This window comes from Lactuca virosa, chromosome 2 (genome assembly GCF_052849685.1).
Source record: "Lactuca virosa cultivar CGN04683 chromosome 2, Lactuca_virosa_CGN04683_v6, whole genome shotgun sequence".
In the NCBI taxonomy this organism is placed as follows: domain Eukaryota; kingdom Viridiplantae; phylum Streptophyta; class Magnoliopsida; order Asterales; family Asteraceae; genus Lactuca; species Lactuca virosa.
The window spans coordinates 255,128,880-255,146,327 of record NC_136427.1 but is presented as its reverse complement, the minus strand read 5'-3'; the positions used below and the strand labels follow the sequence as shown (position 1 = coordinate 255,146,327).

The 17,448-nt window shown below is 35.7% G+C and overlaps 1 protein-coding gene across 3 annotated transcripts; it reads right to left on the bottom strand.

Moving 5' to 3' along the window:
* Positions 1 to 2,484: 2,484 nt before the first annotated feature.
* On the bottom strand, positions 2,485 to 12,276 carry LOC145160803 (callose synthase 3-like). 3 transcript variants are annotated; one of them, XM_079080136.1, is made up of 35 exons: positions 12,094 to 12,276; positions 11,744 to 12,001; positions 11,188 to 11,288; positions 10,939 to 11,063; positions 10,732 to 10,825; positions 10,504 to 10,614; positions 9,991 to 10,419; positions 9,772 to 9,909; positions 9,617 to 9,693; positions 9,421 to 9,514; positions 9,222 to 9,341; positions 9,016 to 9,133; positions 8,547 to 8,934; positions 8,398 to 8,458; positions 8,224 to 8,305; positions 8,093 to 8,142; positions 7,906 to 7,992; positions 7,680 to 7,817; positions 7,402 to 7,581; positions 7,142 to 7,302; positions 6,935 to 7,058; positions 6,739 to 6,836; positions 6,553 to 6,655; positions 6,272 to 6,423; positions 6,077 to 6,186; positions 5,859 to 5,984; positions 5,694 to 5,762; positions 5,262 to 5,599; positions 5,061 to 5,180; positions 4,774 to 4,976; positions 4,567 to 4,679; positions 4,236 to 4,465; positions 3,292 to 4,140; positions 3,011 to 3,196; positions 2,485 to 2,922 (listed from the first exon to the last, which is right to left on the bottom strand). In XM_079080136.1, exons 2-35 carry the CDS (start codon positions 11,943 to 11,945, stop codon positions 2,674 to 2,676), a joined length of 5,826 nt encoding a protein of 1,941 aa, XP_078936262.1. In that variant the 5' UTR covers positions 11,946 to 12,001; positions 12,094 to 12,276; the 3' UTR covers positions 2,485 to 2,673. The 3 variants fall into 3 exon arrangements, with proteins under 3 accessions (XP_078936262.1, XP_078936263.1, XP_078936261.1); XM_079080137.1 differs by having other exon boundaries at positions 11,744 to 12,012; positions 12,156 to 12,271; XM_079080135.1 differs by having other exon boundaries at positions 11,744 to 12,276.
* Between the last annotated feature and the right edge of the window lie 5,172 nt (positions 12,277 to 17,448).

The following is a 17,448-nucleotide window of genomic DNA, read 5'->3' as shown; positions in this document are numbered from 1 at the left end:
ACATTTTAATTATGATAAACAATTTTAGGGACAAAGCATGCACATTTTTACGATATAAGGGAAGGTCCAAGTTAATTTTTGAAAAATATGGGCTAAATGTACAGTTTGACACCTGCACGATGGACGATCCGTGTAATTTACTCATGATTTAAATTTTGTTGATTTTGAACGATAGACAGAGTTTGTTCAGTCATTTTGATAGAGTAACTTTAAAAGTAATCAAAGGTTTCTCTTTTGTATATTGTATCTATATTTGTTTTTGGTATTGTCCAATCATTTAAACTTTATTCTATGTCATCAATAGTTTCTTCGATAGAATTTATTTGATTATTATCATAATCTTGTTCTTCATTAATATTTCTACCAGGAATATATCTTTTAGATAATAATCGTGAAAACTTATTCATATTTAATTAATTTTTGTTTTAAGATTTTATAAGAAAGCTTACTTGTTTAATAATGATGAAAAGAAGACAATTGTCCTGACAATGATTGTGGTCCAGCATTGCAACTTACGTCTCTGTCTGTGCGTCTTACGCTAATCCAACCAATCACTATCTTGGCTTTGAATCATACTTATTAAAATTCGTAGTTTTCTTACAAAATTTTAAACTAAAATTAACCAAATCTGAAATAAAATATCACACATAACCACCCAAATTATCACTCATAGTTTTCTTAGAAAAATTTTAAACTCAATTTAAAATTATTTAAGACTTACAAATTCTTGCTTCTTGGATCTCGGGTCTTTGTAGTTTGTTCCATATCCATTGCTTATTTGTAGTTTGTCTTTTATTATTACAAAACTGAGGAAAATATATTTTAATGTAATTACATTTTAATGGATTATGCTAGGACTCTCTCAAACAAAAGTCAACAGAATAACCCTGATAATCTTTATGTGCAACCCTATAAAGGTCCAACATTCTCTACATCATAGCCACTAGGCATAGGGGTGTAAACGAGTCGAGTCGAGCCGAACACTATAAAGCTCGAAGCTTGACTCGACTAAAATACTCGAGCTCGAAGCTCGGCTCGAACTCGACTCGAGCCTTGATTTTAAACTCGAGCTCGGGCTCGTGAAATACTCGACAGTCTCGAGCTCGGCTCGACTCGACTCAACTAATATATATATATATATATATATATATATATATATATATATATATATATATATATATATATATATATATATATATATTAAAATCACTAAATTAAGTAATAACTATTAAAACATTCCATATTCTAATGTCCAAACTACCAAAAAAACACAATTAAACGTCTAATATCAATATAACATCACCCATAGTCCATATATATCATAAGTTTTACATATTTTCAAAATACCAAAAATAAACAATCTTTAATGCACAATAGCATCAACCATTCAAGCATCTATGTCGTTTTTGCATACTTTCAAAATACAAAAAAGAAACATTTTTCAATGCAAAACAACTTTTAAGACTTCAAAAATATACCAACTCTAGCACCAAAACAGCTTCTACAGCTTCTACCTGTTGAAATAACAACAAAATGATTAAAAAACAATTATCACGTTTTATAGATTACAGCTTCTACCAAAACAGCTTTTAAGACTTCAAAAATATACCATACTCAATTTTTCCCTTTCGAATTCTTAAATCACATAGTAAGATCAAACAATTATCACGTTTTATAGATTACAGATTAAAAAACCAAACGATTACTGTAAGAGACTATCACTTACATACACATCGACTATTACTGTAAGACACAAAAGGAACTGAAAGCTGGAAATCGACTGTCACGTAGATACACCAAGACACAATAGGAAATCGACTATTACTGTAAGAAAAGAAAGAAATATGGACTTTCAAGTACAACTTCAATCGTATGTCTGTATGTGTCGTTCTCCGTTCTTACTCAGCAACCATCGATGAAGTAGAGGCCGACGATTATGAATGGTGGAGCGGCGGCGACGAGTACAAATAGTGCACCGGCAGGCGGCAACCGGTATGTGGAGCAGCGGAGGTGGTGGCGGCCGGCGAATGGCGATTTGCGTTTTGCAATTTGTGAAGCTCTGGACGATAGGCGATAGCTAAGGGAATAAAGGATTAAGGGTTTTTTGGGTTTGGGAATTAGGAATTTAGAGATGGATCGACAGATAGGAATAGAGATATCATATCAGGGATTTTTTTTAGTTTTTTTTTATGTTATTAATGATTAACAATTAATAAATTAAAGAAATGGCATATATGTAAATTACACTGAGCTCCACTAAGCTCAAGCTCGCGAGCCGTACAAGATGAGTATTTTAGTACTCGAGCTCGGCTCGATTTAGGTCGAGTCGATTTCGAATATTTTTCGAGTCGGTCTCGAGTTTCTCACGAGTTGGTTTGTCTCGCTTACACCCCTAGGCAGCACATAGAGCTCTTTCCCTTTAGTCTTTATTTTTTTCCTTTTAGAGCAAATCTATGTTCTTGCAAGTTGCAAACATGAGTAGCATTCATCAAAACACGAAAACTCAACATGCATTCTTAAATTAAAATGATACATTAACAACTCCGTATTCTCCACGTGATGACAGAATTAGCAGTTGTTCAATGCTGAATGCACAATTACAAAGAACTAGCTTAGCTACCTACCCAAAAAAACAAAACACAGCAGCACAAAGAGACCTCATCATGGTTACTACTACTCTTTGTTCCTAGCTGATCGATCTTTCCTATGGCCACCAAGAATACGAGATATTTGCAGACCTCTACTGAAGGCTTGATTGAAGAGCATACGTGTTTGGAACTCTGAAACAAAAGGAAACCATGCAAGAAATGCAACCGGGGTGAACAGAAGCAGACCCATCACTATCTCATATCCACGTGCTAGTGTCCTCACTGATCCCCAGAATCCAGCTGTCTTCACCACCGGTTTACACGCCTGTGCAATCTGTCATCAAAATCAACAAACACATTTTTCATCATCATCTTGTTCATATAAATAAATGAAAATTGATAATTCAAGTGTTTTTACTGACCAGTAGTAAACCCCATCCAGTAGGCATAAAGGCAAGAATGCACACAACAATGTCTTGCAGTGTCATATGAGGAAGTGCAATCAGGATCACAAGAATTGACACAAACATAATAAAGATAGCACCTTTGATTAGCCGGAAAACAAGTTGGAATTTTGCACTGAATTTCATCCGCCCAAATGATATAGCCTGCAATCAAGATTCAAATATTCATGCTCAAATACCTAAAATACCCTTCAACATTAACATCCAATCCAAAACTATATTATATATATTTTGCTTACCTTTACCACCAACAAAATTGCAAAAATGACGACCCATGATATGCCATAAACCAAGACACTCTTCTGATGCTTTGTCATGCTCAAATGATAAACAAGCCCATACTGATAAATGAAAAACCGTAATGCCAACAGTATCTCAACTATAACACCACGTTTTCCAGAATATCTCAAGTGTTCCTGTTCTTCCTCCCACCATGATTCCCAACTCTTTTCAGGGGGGACTCCGATTCCACCCTGGTTGCTAATCCACTTATTCCAATCCGACCAATCATCAACAATCTTCTGCCACTCAAAACCCGAGGGATTGAACAGAAACGGAGCAAACAGCCAAGTCCCAACCATGAACCATATTGAAATGGTGATCAACAGATAAGCAACAGCTCCTCTATATGACTCACCAAATATTTGGTAAACAAGAAGCAAGATCATAAGCTCGATTCCTTTCACGAAATGACTCCGCGAATAAAGACGATAGTTTTCAGCAAATTTTGCATGAAAGACAACAAACCCACGCCCTGTTGCCCTGTACTTTGCACCTCCATGAAGCAGTGTTCTACCATAGTAGTGAGTTTTTGTTCCAAGTGAGAAGGTGAAGAAAACAGGGGCAAGTTGTAGTTGCATGAGAATGAATTCACTTAATGCAGTCCGGAAACCTCTTTCTAGACCAATTTCCATCATCATAGGTAAGGCCATTAGGAATCCGATTTGCACAAAGGATTGTGAAGCAAGAGCCACTTGAAGTGGTTTATTGTGGCGAAGGGCAGGTTGGGAAGCAAGACCTTTCTCTAGTCCACTAAGAACCATATACAGACGCCCGTAAAGGAACACATACACAGTCAATACGGTTATCTGAAAGCAAAGAGGAAAGTGTGGATGAATCTTTAGCTTCAAACAAATGTAAAATATAAAATATGAAATGAGAAATTTTGAGTTGGTTTAATTACCAAGGTACTAAAGTAGAAACCGATTGTGGTGAAGTAACATGATAACATTCTGAAAAAGTCAAATCGGTGTCCGAGTCGATATAGGTCACGGCTAAGTGTTTGTTCCCCATTTCCATTAGCGATTTTGGCCTCGAACAGAGAGATTTGATTTAGACCCACATCTCTTCCTTTACCAACTTGTATGTATTCATGATGTGTCACATTTCCTTCACGAAGCGTAGAATTGAAACCTGTATATACAAAAGAAAGAAAGAAAGAGATATGAGGTGAGTTTAAGAAAAACAATTGGCGTAATATAGATAAGAAGAGATAATGTTGAGTTTGAAAATACCAGCAAAAATGTCCTCGCTTAGGTTTATGATCTTCGAGGCTTTGCTGACACCTCCTCTTGTAAGGTGAAAGAGTCTATCAAAAACATCTGGGTGACCATAGTGAAAACGAACCCTGGAGGGAGGAGTCAAAGTGTAAAATTAGCCTAGGTGCATCAAAATCAAAAGGAGGGTTTTATTTAGGGTTTCAGGATTTAGATAGAACTTACTTCAAAGGGTTGGCTAACAATCTCTGACCAATTGTCACAAAACTTGTTTCCTGATTAGACATGAACCATGCAAGAGAAGAAACACTGCCAGTGAAAATATGCTCCCTCAGCCCCAGTATTGTAGGGTACCTCACATCGTCATGTTTTTTCAAAAATTCTTGGAGCAAGTTCCTCATTTTTAAGGCCTCTTCCATGTAATTGTCCTACAAAAGAAAGATTCTTTTATTTATATTCATATAAAGAAAATAAAGTAAAAGTTTGATGGCAATGGCATATCGCATGCGTACCTGGTTCATGTCAATTGTCTGCAAGCCCTCTCCACGTGTGAAGATGATAGCATGATTCTGATTCTCAGGCTTTCCTTCTCCCAATATTGCAGGTCCAGGCAATTTTATCCTATAAATAACCTGGCACATTCAGATCACATTTATTAAGTTTTCAAAAAAAAAACATAATAAAAATGAACAGCAAAAGTGTTGGTGTTTTACCTGATCCAAGTTTTGGCCTGTTTCGGAAGCATTAGAATTTGGCATGGCTTTGACTAAAGCAGAGTAATAAACCTTGTTGTTTATTTTTTTAGTTGTGTCTTTACTCGGCTCCTCAACCTCATCAATATATGCTACACGCAGAGATGGATACTCTGTCATGAGCCTCAGGACATTCTGTGCACGAGCATCCCCAGATCGCTTTTGAATACCATATTGTTGGCATGACACCACATATGTAAACTTCATATCAGCTACAGCTTGGCACTGGGCCCACAATGACCTTTCTCCCTTCATCTGATCTTCATTCAATTCAATCGCCTTGTACCCTTCCATCAGATCTGAATATCAAACCCATCAAACCAAAACAACATCAACACCAAACTGTCTAATATGTTGGAACTTCAAACTTTGCATTTCTCATAGCATACATACCATCATCTTTAGCCATATCAAGGAAAGCCTGAAGCTCCAAGGCTTTACGATAATACATCATTCCCCTAACTGTCATACATTATGGGGAATTATATTAGTCATTAGTCCAACCAAATGGATGCTGACAAGTGTAGTAGTAAACTTAATTTATTAGGTCAAACTTACCGGTCTTGGTCAAGGTTTGACCTCTGTATGAAGCCCAGAGACGTAGTTGATCCTCTAACTCGTTGTTTCCTTTTAGGTCATGCTCATTTTCACAACCCATTCTCTCAAGAAAGTTGTTCCACTCATCTGTAGGTCAACACCAGTCAATGATTTATATATATATATACATACATACACATCCAAGCACTAAGCACCTGATCTGATTATATATTACAAACCTGGGAAAATCTTTTGTAGATAGAAGAGGATTGACACCCCATCCTCGTTTTGGACTTCTAAATCATGCAATGAAAACAGAACCTCCTCAGTGTAATATGGAGTGAGGACACTACACAAAAAAACAAACATATTATCTTATATGATATAAACTTCAGTTGAAAAATAACAACTTCACATTTACACACAAGACTTACGAGAAGGAAAGCATATTGCGAACTTTGGGTGCTGATGGCATGTCCATAAACAATGAATTGGAGAAGAAGGATATCCGTCTTCTAGCTTCCAAGTTTGAGGGCACATCCATGGCAGACTCCTTCACTGTAAGCAATAAGTACAACCTATTGATCTGCAAAATAGGCATCAAGAATCCATTATAATTTATAAACCCTAGACTAAAACCTCAAATTTAAAAAAAAAAAAAAAAAAAAAAAAAAAAAAATCAAATCTGTTGTTAGGAGTTAGGACTTAGAATTACTTTCTCCTTCCAAGCTTCTGATTCTGGAGCTGGGAACAGGATTGCTCCTGCAGGTGCAAATAACTGGTACTGTTCATCCGCATCATAACCTGGTCCATCCAAACTATATACCAAAAAAAGGATAGATATAAGACACAATATAAGAATTAATTAATACAAGGTGAAAGAAAGAGAAAGGATTTTTACTTAGGAAACTGATCTTCCATTATGTCTCTTGTCACAACTTCATGCATATCCTGGAAAAGGATTACAACTTGATCCCGGTCCTCTTGCTTATTTGTTAACTGTGAATACCAACCAAACCCCACATTGTGTTGTTAGCTACTTCAAACATCATAAAAAGTTATGTCAAAAAATCCCAGTTAAGTATGTATATATATACCAAGTAATTGATAAGCTTGACAACGTGGTCATAGAGGATAGGTAGAGCACTCATTTTGAATTCTCTCACTATATCTCCTTCATCAATATGTTTGTCAACTTCCTCAAATATATCGTTGATAACCCTGAAAAGAAAAACCGATTTTATGCTAAACGGAAAAGAAAAACAGAATGACAAAATCTTGTTTCATGTGAGAACTGAACTTACTTCTGCTCACGTCTTCCACGAACCAAAAACTTAATGATATTGCGGAAGGAAGCATAGCATTCACGAACAGCACAAGACATGTAATTATCATTCTCAATTCTCTTTTTCAGCTCACGATCTTTCCCATTGCTGTCTTTTGCCATATCCAATGCAATAGGGATCTATACAGTAATTGGAAAAACAATAAATAATCCCCATTTCCAAAAGAAAAAAGAGTTACTGATTGTGTATTAGTAGAAACATGAAATATAGTAACATACCATGCTAGCTAGCAGAAAAGGAGGCCACTGTATTAGGTCCAACTCTCGGTCTGCCCAATATGGAACAAGCAAGAGGTTCATCTCCCTGTCATTAATAAGATCTTCCTCTCTGAAACTTGTGATGATTTTGTTCCATAACTGAGCAAATCTTGCAGCTTCTTTCCCTTTATGGGAGGAGATCTGCATCCCAATAACAACAACAACATCATACTCTTAACTCTTAACTTACAACTAACTAACAGAATCCATCAGTTAAAACAGATGGAATATAAACTTACTGCTTCATAATTACGAGATAAGGTAGCTTTAAGTCCTTTCTTTTTCACCGTATCACTTTTCTCAGGTGGAATTAAACAGCCATTAAACGCACCAGGTAACGACTCAAAACGAGATCTCAACATTCCTAAAGTTCGAATCTGCAAACAGTACATTCTTATTAAGATCATTACATAAAGGAGGAAAATGTCTTTATTTTCAAATAGAGAGACAAAAAGTTTGACAAACCTCTCCAAGGCGACGGAATGCCCCATACACACCTCCAAATAATGTAGAGAATATAGCATACCAGATTTGGGTATCCATAAAATACACCTGTATAAATTCCAAGTGTTAACAAAAAGATTTCTTCCAATGAACAAAAGAGAAGGGTACAACTGTACAAGTACAACTAAAGGAAGAGATGTAATCCTACAAGAATGATTGGAGCCCAAAGTGCAACCACCACACCAATATTGTTCCTTGCTGCAAAATCCACATAACTCAGTTTCAGAAAAGAAAAAGGAAAAAAATAATTGAAATTTTGAAATCATCATTCATTGTTACCCTGGGGGAAGAACTCATGCCAAGCGTAGGTATTGATATGAACACTCATGATAGCTTTTGTAGGACTCACAAGTGGTTGTATCTGCAACAATAGTTTATATTTTTCATTGCTTACAAAAGACAACATGTTTTCAAATATCGCATCAAGATCATAATACAAGGAGAGAACAGAACCTCTAAATAGTAACTGAATGCCAGCTTCGTGATAATGAGCAGAATCCAAAACGTTGTGTACCTGAAATTTTGAACCAATATCCATCATATAATATCAATATGTATCTCTCAACAAATTATGCATATAAATTAATCTTTTAAAATCATACTTGAAAAGAGAGAATGTGCTTTCATGCATTCCCCTTCCAACATAAAGCCGAGGCTGAGACCACCACATCATGAGCATGACAATTCTGTAGTCTGAACTCTCAAGGTAACGCCTTATAAAGGGGAACAAAAACAACACAGCGGCAAGCATGTTGGGTGACAAGTAGGCAACAACAGCCAAAATGAACAACGATGGGGAACCTGAGCTGTTCCCAAACCACCCTTTAATGGTCTGAGCCAATCCTTCTGGATCTTTTGATGTATAAGCATAAGTAACAGGTAAGACTATAACCCATGCAGCAGCTGTTACAACCTTCAAAACGTATCTTAGCTTCACATAGAAGGGCATTGCTTGTCTTGCCTTCCAATTTAGCACCACATCAAGAACAGCTGCAAAAAATAAAAAATAAAAGTTTAATCACTCTATAACATCACATATAGTTGTTGTATGTTATATTTGCACTTGCATACCTTGACCAAGTTTCAATATTGAAGCAGTTATAAAGACACTCAATACTTTCTTAAAAACATCAGAATCAAATATTTTGGTTGGGTTTCCATCGCCATTCCAAGCAACAATAATCATAGCCTTCAAAAGGAACAAACTGTTATCAATCTTGAAATGAATAATAAAAGTAATATTAACTAAAAACATCTCTGATTACAATAGAAGTTACCTGTAAGCATATTATAAAGAAACTCCACATTCTGTCAAAGCTTCTAAAAACATGCCAATATGATCGTATCTCAACAAAATTCACTTTAGCAGCCCTTCGACCTCCAGATGATTTTCCATCCTGAATTATCACACAATCATTTAGCATTTATGTCATAATCATCCAAAGATATGAAAAGAACATTATTGATATAACTTACCCCATTTTTATCAGACTCATTGGACTTCATGGGCCCACAGAAAAAATCAGAATCAGCACGCATTGGCCACCCTAACCGGAAACAATCTACTGACCTGAAAAGCTCAAAAAGTTTTTCAGTAATAAACTAATTATATAAAACATAATACCAACAATATCTTAATATTCTAACAAACTAGAAATCTATCAAATCTTACCAGAAATATTCATTTAGATCATCATAGTTTCTCCACTGGGAATGTTTCGATTTCCCTACTTTGCTCCAGGCAGCTTCCTGTGGAACAGCACCCATGAGATAACAACAAACATTGCAAGAAAAAAATGAGGCAAACTGAGTGTTTTTAATTAATACCTGTGCTATGACATCATAAATAGGAGAAACCACTTTTGTCAAGAAAGCTTCTTCATCTCCTCCATAAGCTGGTTTCACATTCTCACCAGTCATTGGACTGACATTACCAGCTAGCATTCCATACAGTTCAAAAGCCATCTACAAAATATAAAATAGTGTCAATTCATGGAAATTGTCCAAAAAGCAAATTAAATGTTCCTAATGAAAGCATTAGCATACATGATGATAGATGTAGCAGAGGCACTCAGGCATGAATCTCAAGTTTGCAGCCTCTCCCCATATAAGAAGATATAGTCCCATGTATAACAATTTACGCTGTTGAACTTCTTGCTGTATTGTTGGCAACCAAAGACTACTCTTTCTGTCCAAATACTTGCACCATTTCTTGTAGTTCTTGAAAAGTTTCTTCATCACTTCATTCAATGCACGTTCATCCAACTTGGGTTGTTGATCAGGTTTTGGAATTTGGCGAATATGAACATTTGCAAGCAATAAAATTAGATGCTCCCGTTGATTTGCCACATTATCTTTCTGGAACCCAAACATAGCTTGAAGCCAATCTAGAATGTCCTCTTCATTTTTCTTCTTATATTCCCTAGGCCATGGAAGACCCCTTGTGTTACGAAGAGCAACAACAGCAGCTTGAATCTGTAAACCAAGTAAGCGGCTTTATAAGAAAACTATTGAGAATGATACAGAAGGAAAAAAAATGGATGGAAGTTGTAAATGCACCTCTGGGAATATCATAATAGCCTGATTGGCACTATCGGGATCAAGAGGTAGAATATTGTAGGGGAGATAGATCTCTGTCTTCTGTGCAACTTTATCATGTGTTTCCAGAATCTGTGAAGCAGTTCATGAAAGAGAGTATATAAATCAAGAGAGTAAAAGAAAACAAAGACACAATAATGTAGGAAAGATTCATCAAAAAACAAGTATGAAATCTTCATTTGTACACACCTCGCGATCAACTTCCACTGATTGTGTCTGATTAACAGCCTTTAAAACCTCAAAGAGAACATTAGCGGTTTGGTATGCTTTGGTAAGCTGAGCACTGAACAACAATATGAACTTTAAGTACAGAAAAAGAAGAAAAATATGTGATGCTTACAGTTACAGGCTTACAACCACTTGGCATCTTAAAAAAAAAAAAAAAAAAAAACTCACCGGTCTGCCTTATCAGCAGCACTTTGCAAAGCTTGAATGTACTTCGAGTAGTAATGTCTGTAAAAACTCTGCATTTCACGTGCATCACTTTTCTTCATTCTCCCGATTAAGGTTGGATCATTTTCCTGATCAAAATGAAATAGGATTCTTCATTGATTGAAATTTCAAACACAAAAAATAACTTGAGGCCATCATTGCATCAGTGAAGTTGTTTCTCAACAACCCAAAACACCATTAGAGAGTACTTACCCTTTCAAGCCTCTGAAGAAGGGCAGTTTTGAATTGACGAACACCACGTCCACTAGAAGTGGGATCCAACCTATGAGCTTTCTCAAATGCATAAAATCGGCCTGCAGAAGAACCATGACTATGGCATCAGTTCTCTAAAAGACTATAATTTCCCAGATTCACAAAAAAGATATACTTTTTAAGTTAAAATAAACTGTTTTTCTTACTCATTACCACTACAGTTAACCCACATTGATCAAATACCCATCAGATTAGGCATAAAACTATCAAGAGCTAGACAATACTTGGCGATTCAACTCAATTAAAAGAACATAGAGAGAACATAAAAGACTGCCCTGGTGCAAAAAGAATCATAAGAGGCTAGGACGAGATTAAGGAGGGAAGTGCTAAATCTTTCTAAGCAAATTCCCCTTCCGATTTTGCATATGGTCACAAATTTGAAGTAAAAACACAGTAAACTCCGCTACCACCAATCAAGCTCAACGTAAACTTAACTACAGGTATAGCATTGTTAACAGTTTTTACACAATTGTGTCTGGAGTGGTTCAGAACTTACAAAGATAAGCAACCCTGGGGTTACTAGGCTCGACTTCATTAGCCACACGAAGAATAGGAGCAATCTCGACCAACGACGAGGGAACCACCTCACTATCAAATATCGACTCTCCGAGATTCCCTGCTGTCTGTGTCCGCATGATCCGCCGCTGCGGCGGCGGCGGTTGATCCGACGGACCACTACCTCCACCTCTCGACGTCATTTTTCTTCACTCTCAAACCACCAACTCAAATACAGGAACCGCACTCCAACATTAAACTATAAACCCGCTTCAAGATCAACAATCAAAAAGCCGAGAACTTTAAAGTTCACACATTTAATTATTTTTTTAAAAAAATAAATAAACTTACAAACACCCAAAAACTGCAAAATACGAAGAGATTAACACAAATAAATGATGTTTTCTAGTTACATTCGTGTACTTGTGGGTTTGATTCAGCGAATGTAGCAAACCCTAGGAGAGAGAGAAAAGGGTGAGATTAGAGAGATGGAGGTGGTGGGATGGGAGTGTGTACTGCAACTTTAAGCTGCTTAGAAAGAAAGAAAGCACAGCTCTAGAGAGAGAAATGGAGCCAAAAATAAAAATAAAATATTTAATCTGGAGTTTACTGTTGGTGGGCTACGACAATGGGCTTTGTTTTCTAACAAATTACAAATATGCCATTGAGGATTTTTTTTGGCACAGTTGTGGCTCTTAACATCTCTGCCTTTGATTAGCATTTACTTATTTTGCATTAAACCAACTTAAATTATATAATTTCATCATTATTATGCTTCCCAAAAGTAATATAATTTTCTATTTCTATAAAAATATACAAACTCTTTTTTCAATTTGATTTTTGCTTGCAACTATTTGAACGATGTTTTAGTTGATTATTGTTTAATTGATAAATAGTTAAGCGTTTGTCAACATATTATTTAAAATAAAATAAAATAAAAAACTTTAAACCTGATTAAAAAAAAGTATGTCTACCCTTAAAATAGCTAAGATATCTAAATAATATATTCTAATTCTAAAGGAAAATATACATTCATCTTTGGTAATTCATTTGATTAAATTTTAAAAGATTTGGTTAGAGATATGCAAGTTATTTGATATCGAAATTGCTATAATCAAATCTATAGAAGACAATATCTATCATGTTACTTAAGTTTTACTATCTATCATGTTACTTAAGTTTTATGCTTCGTTTATTAAATAACAAATATACAATAGTATCCTATCTTAAAATAACTAAGTGCTTCGTAAAATAATTTTCCTAAAACGGCATAAATATCAATTTAGTGGGCCATTTTGTGTTAAAGTAGGTTGTGGTTCAGATGGGTTTTTGAGTCCTAAATCAGGGATGTTATTGCGGTGGGGGTTTGCTTTACAAGGGTGGTTTCGTCATATTGTTAATTAATATGAGCGTAAAAACAGAAAGAGACATGGGCATTTTTGGAAACTATGAAATGCAAAAAAGCCAGATTCGCTGAAATCCAAAATCCTGCATCCAAAAAGCAACAAAAATTAAAAAGTAGCCGTTTTAAATTTACCCTTTGATCTAATTTCTTTTTAACATAATTTCAGTAATAGCCCCTATCTTTTACGATAGAAAGCAAAACCTACCCATAAATACAGATGATTGGGAGTTTGGTTTTTACCTTTTCAAGAAATATCTTCTTTTCCAAACTTCCATCGTATTTCACTACTACTATTGATTCACTATGCTATTTCTCATATATAAATTAAAAAGCAGAAATATACAAAATCAATATTCCATATGTCAATGGCTTTTTGATACGATGAAACATACATAATATATGATACCATGAAACATACATAATATACGAAGTAATGGATTATGAATTTAATAACTAAATAAAATAATAAAATAATTTATTATATTATAGAATAAATTACATGTTTGGTATGGTGGGTGTGGAAGATACATGGTAAGCATTCCTTCATGAGTGACCCAAGTTTAAATTTCACTCAAGGGTTGGCTAGGGTTGGCTATGAGTGGGACGATCAAGTTTAAATTTCACTCAAGGGTTGGCTATGAGTGAGATGCGTCGTGGTTTGAAACGTGTCCCTTAGCTCGATCTCCGGAGGCGATTCCTTTTCCCCTACAACTTTGAAATGTCGAGGAAGTAGCTATGGTCGGTGGGCAAACTGATATATGTGGTCCATTTGGTTTGGTATTTATAACATCTTTAATCCTCAAAATTAACTTGTTACATGTTTGCTTCTTATCCAAACTAGTATTTCATTCTCTCTCTCTCTCTCTCTCGTATCCATACGAATAACCTCAAAATGTAAAGGAAGTAACGATGGTTGGTAGGCAAAACGTTATGTGTGGTCCATTTGGTTTGGTATTTATAACACTTTTAATTCTCAAAATAAATTTTTCATGCGTTTAGTTCTTATCCAAACTATTATTTCATTATGTGGCTCTCTCTCTCTCTCTCTCTCTCTTTCTCTCTCTCTCTCTACGCACCCATACGGATAAATCAAGAGTAATTCTCCTTATCCAACCCAACATGTATTGCTTCATAAAATAAGGAGAGTTGGTCTTGTATCATTACATAGCCACCCATTTTTTGCTTTTAGCAATAATTCATGAGAAACTACTTTACCGTACTTATGGTGTAACATTCGGATCTTGAGGTATTTTTCATTTAAAATTATTTATGTTCTTGGGGTGCCATGACGTGGTGGAGGCACCACCACAACGTGGCGATGGTTAATGAACCGCGAATCTGTTTTGGCCCCCACGGCGTGGCAGTGGAATGTCCACGGTGTGGCGACCGTCTGACGATTAAAACCTTAATGTTATGGGTTTTATGGCATATATAAAGGAAAGTATGGGTTAGGGTTTGCTCATCATCAGCCTCCACCATCCTTCACATGGGTTTTGTTATTTAAAATCAGCTACAGAGTTTGGTATGTTTAGTTTCACATGGGTTTTGTTCAGTAGTGTATTGGGTTATTGGGTTAGTTGTCAATGCATTCTCGGTCGTTGGTCATATCGTTCATCATCAAAAGTGGAGGTTCTTCGAAAGTTTCGAGTTGTGTCAGTTGAAGTTCAATGGATGTGCCAACCTAACGTCAAGTTCCGTATGTTTTATATTTTCTTGGGTTTCTGGGTATGATTACCCTCAATTGTGGTGTGGAATTTTGGTTCATATCCGCCTCAAGTTTGACAGTTGTCCTCGTGTAACATTCACGAAATTCATAAAAATTTTAAACTTTTTAAAATACCCAAAACCATCATTGTTTACAAAAAAAAATCAAAATAAGTTTCACATCAGAGAAATCCCAAAATTGTAAGAACAAAAATATGAGGAGGTGCACGATCACGCCTTCGCCTTCCCGCGATCCACTAAGGTACCTAGAACATAATCCAAAACTGTAAGCCCAAAGCTTAATGAGTTCCCCCAAAATACTGATACATAACAAATAGCATAAAATATAATAACAGCATGCAATGGGTTCACAGCTTAACAGACTGGATTACCCATGAGCCCACAACATAATTATGGCTTGCCCTCGGCCCACAGCTTATGTCTGGCTTGCTCCCCGGCCTAATCAGTCCTTGGACTGAATACCGCTAAACCATTTATACGAGTCTGGCATGCCCTTCCCGGCCCTCAGCTCGTATCTGGAATGCTCATAAGTCCTCAGTATGAGTATGACATGCCCTTCCTGGCCCTCAACTCATATCTAGCATATTCTAGGTTTTGTTGGCTACAACACGGAGCAGTACAACCTCAACCCAACCCACACAATATGTCGACATATAACAGATATATTCATATACAGATAAACAGACAGTATCACTGGTAATCCTACAGATCTACCAGGCTAGCATATCAATTTTGTCATGCATATCTACATCATACTCAACATGTCAACAATATCAGGTGTAATGCCCGCAGATTCGGGCTAGTCAATTTAGAGACAATAAGCTTCAAAAATGACTTTTTGTTGGATTAGTGTCTAAGTCCATAACTATTTTGGTATGTACTTGACCCGATTATGAGCATTGTCCTTTTGGGTTGCCTTCACCATAGCAATATGTAGGATGAATTAAGGAGAATTATGATTTATTAATATATTATAAGAATAATATATTAAAGGAGAAATCATATTGTTTAATTAATATTAGTCAAGAATTAATTAAGAATTAATTTTATGACTAAAAGAGATTAATTAAACTTAAGGGACTGGAATTGTAATTATAAGATAATTGCAAGAGTGGGCTAATGGACTCCATAGAGTGGAGTGGACGATATTTATGGGGAAGCCCATAAGATTTCGTCCATTACTCTAAAGAAAGGGATCCATGGGCTGCTTAGGGCCTAAGCAGTCAGATTAGGGTTTCCTAGTTGTAAACCCTAATAGCCTACACCTATATAAAGAGCCCTTTATGCCCAAAAACGTGGACAACTCTTAGATTAGGGTTTCTGGACGTTTTGGCTGCCTCCTCTCTCCTCCCTCTTCATCCAAGTTGCTTAGTGGTGTTTGTGACTCCATTAGAGGTGCAACAATTGAGGCACTAAGTTTTCTGAAGCAAATCAAAGCAAGGATTGATTGTTATTGCTATATAACAATCAAAGGTAATTACTAAACCCTTATTTCAGTTCTTATTTGATAGATCTAGGGTTTGTAAGTCTTGGATTCAAAGCATGTACAATAGAGAAACCTAGATCCAAGCATTAGGGTTTGTATGAGCACATAGGATTGTTCTTATGCATAAATTTCAACAGTGGTATCAGAGCCTTGATTGGTTTCAATTGTATGTGATGCTTAACTGTTTTGCTTGCTGAAAATCGAATTTTTTGTCTCTGCCCGACTCAACTCGGCGAGTCAGTATCTGGACTCGGCGAGTTCAGAGCTGACTCGGCGAGTTTGTGCGTCAGGCAGAGGATATTTCGAGATTTTGTTGCTGTTTTGACTTGGATTTGATGCCTAAATCGTTTTTTGAAGTTAAAATCCGAATTTTATCTTAATTAAATGATTATCCTTGCCAAAACACAAGATAATTACCAATTGATTAGATAATAAATTCTTTATATGATTAAAATTGATTATTTGTATTAATTGGGTAACTTATCTTGCAAGAAATTGAATTAGGTCAAATATAGATAATCACTAAATTAATTGTTTGATTTATATTATTTGTTATTTGATCCCTAGTAAGTTTGAATAGTTTCAAATTACTCCCTTTAGGTTTTATAGTTTAAATTTGAACCTAAAAGTTTGTTTTTGAAATTTAAATAGTTAAACCCTAATGTTTTGAAATGTTTCAAAACTTGCCCTCAAGTTTTGGAATTTAAAATTTTGATTAATAGTTTAATTATTGAATATTTAAATTCTGAAACTCAAGTATTTTGAAAAGTTCAAATTACACCCTCATGGTTTTGTTAAGTTAATTAAAAGTTTAATTAAAAGAGAAAGTTAATAAAACCACCTAGTATTTTAAAAGTGTAAAATACACCCTATACTATATATATGTAACATTAAAAGTCTAACATTATATATATGAGTAAGAGTCAGTCTTACCGTTAGTAGGCCTCATTCACGAAGCTGGTCTATAAGGGGTGTTTAAGGAAATTGCCTATAAAATGGCGATTGAATGGGTATCCACTCTTACCCACCGCACTCTTGACTAGTGGAAGGTCGTTAGTCGAACGGGTAGGATAGGACGAAACCTTCCATT

Excerpts from the sequence above, each read along its gene's own strand:
- LOC145160803 (XM_079080135.1), bottom strand. The coding sequence starts at position 11,945 with ATGACGTCGAGAGGTGGAGGTAGTGGTCCGTCGGATCAACCGCCGCCG. Across the intron at positions 7,303-7,401 it reads CTTTTCTGCTAGCTAGCATG|ATCCCTATTGCATTGGATAT; the intron begins GTATGTTACTAT and ends ATTACTGTATAG. Across the intron at positions 6,187-6,271 it reads CGCAATATGCTTTCCTTCTC|TGTCCTCACTCCATATTACA; the intron begins GTAAGTCTTGTG and ends TTTTTTGTGTAG.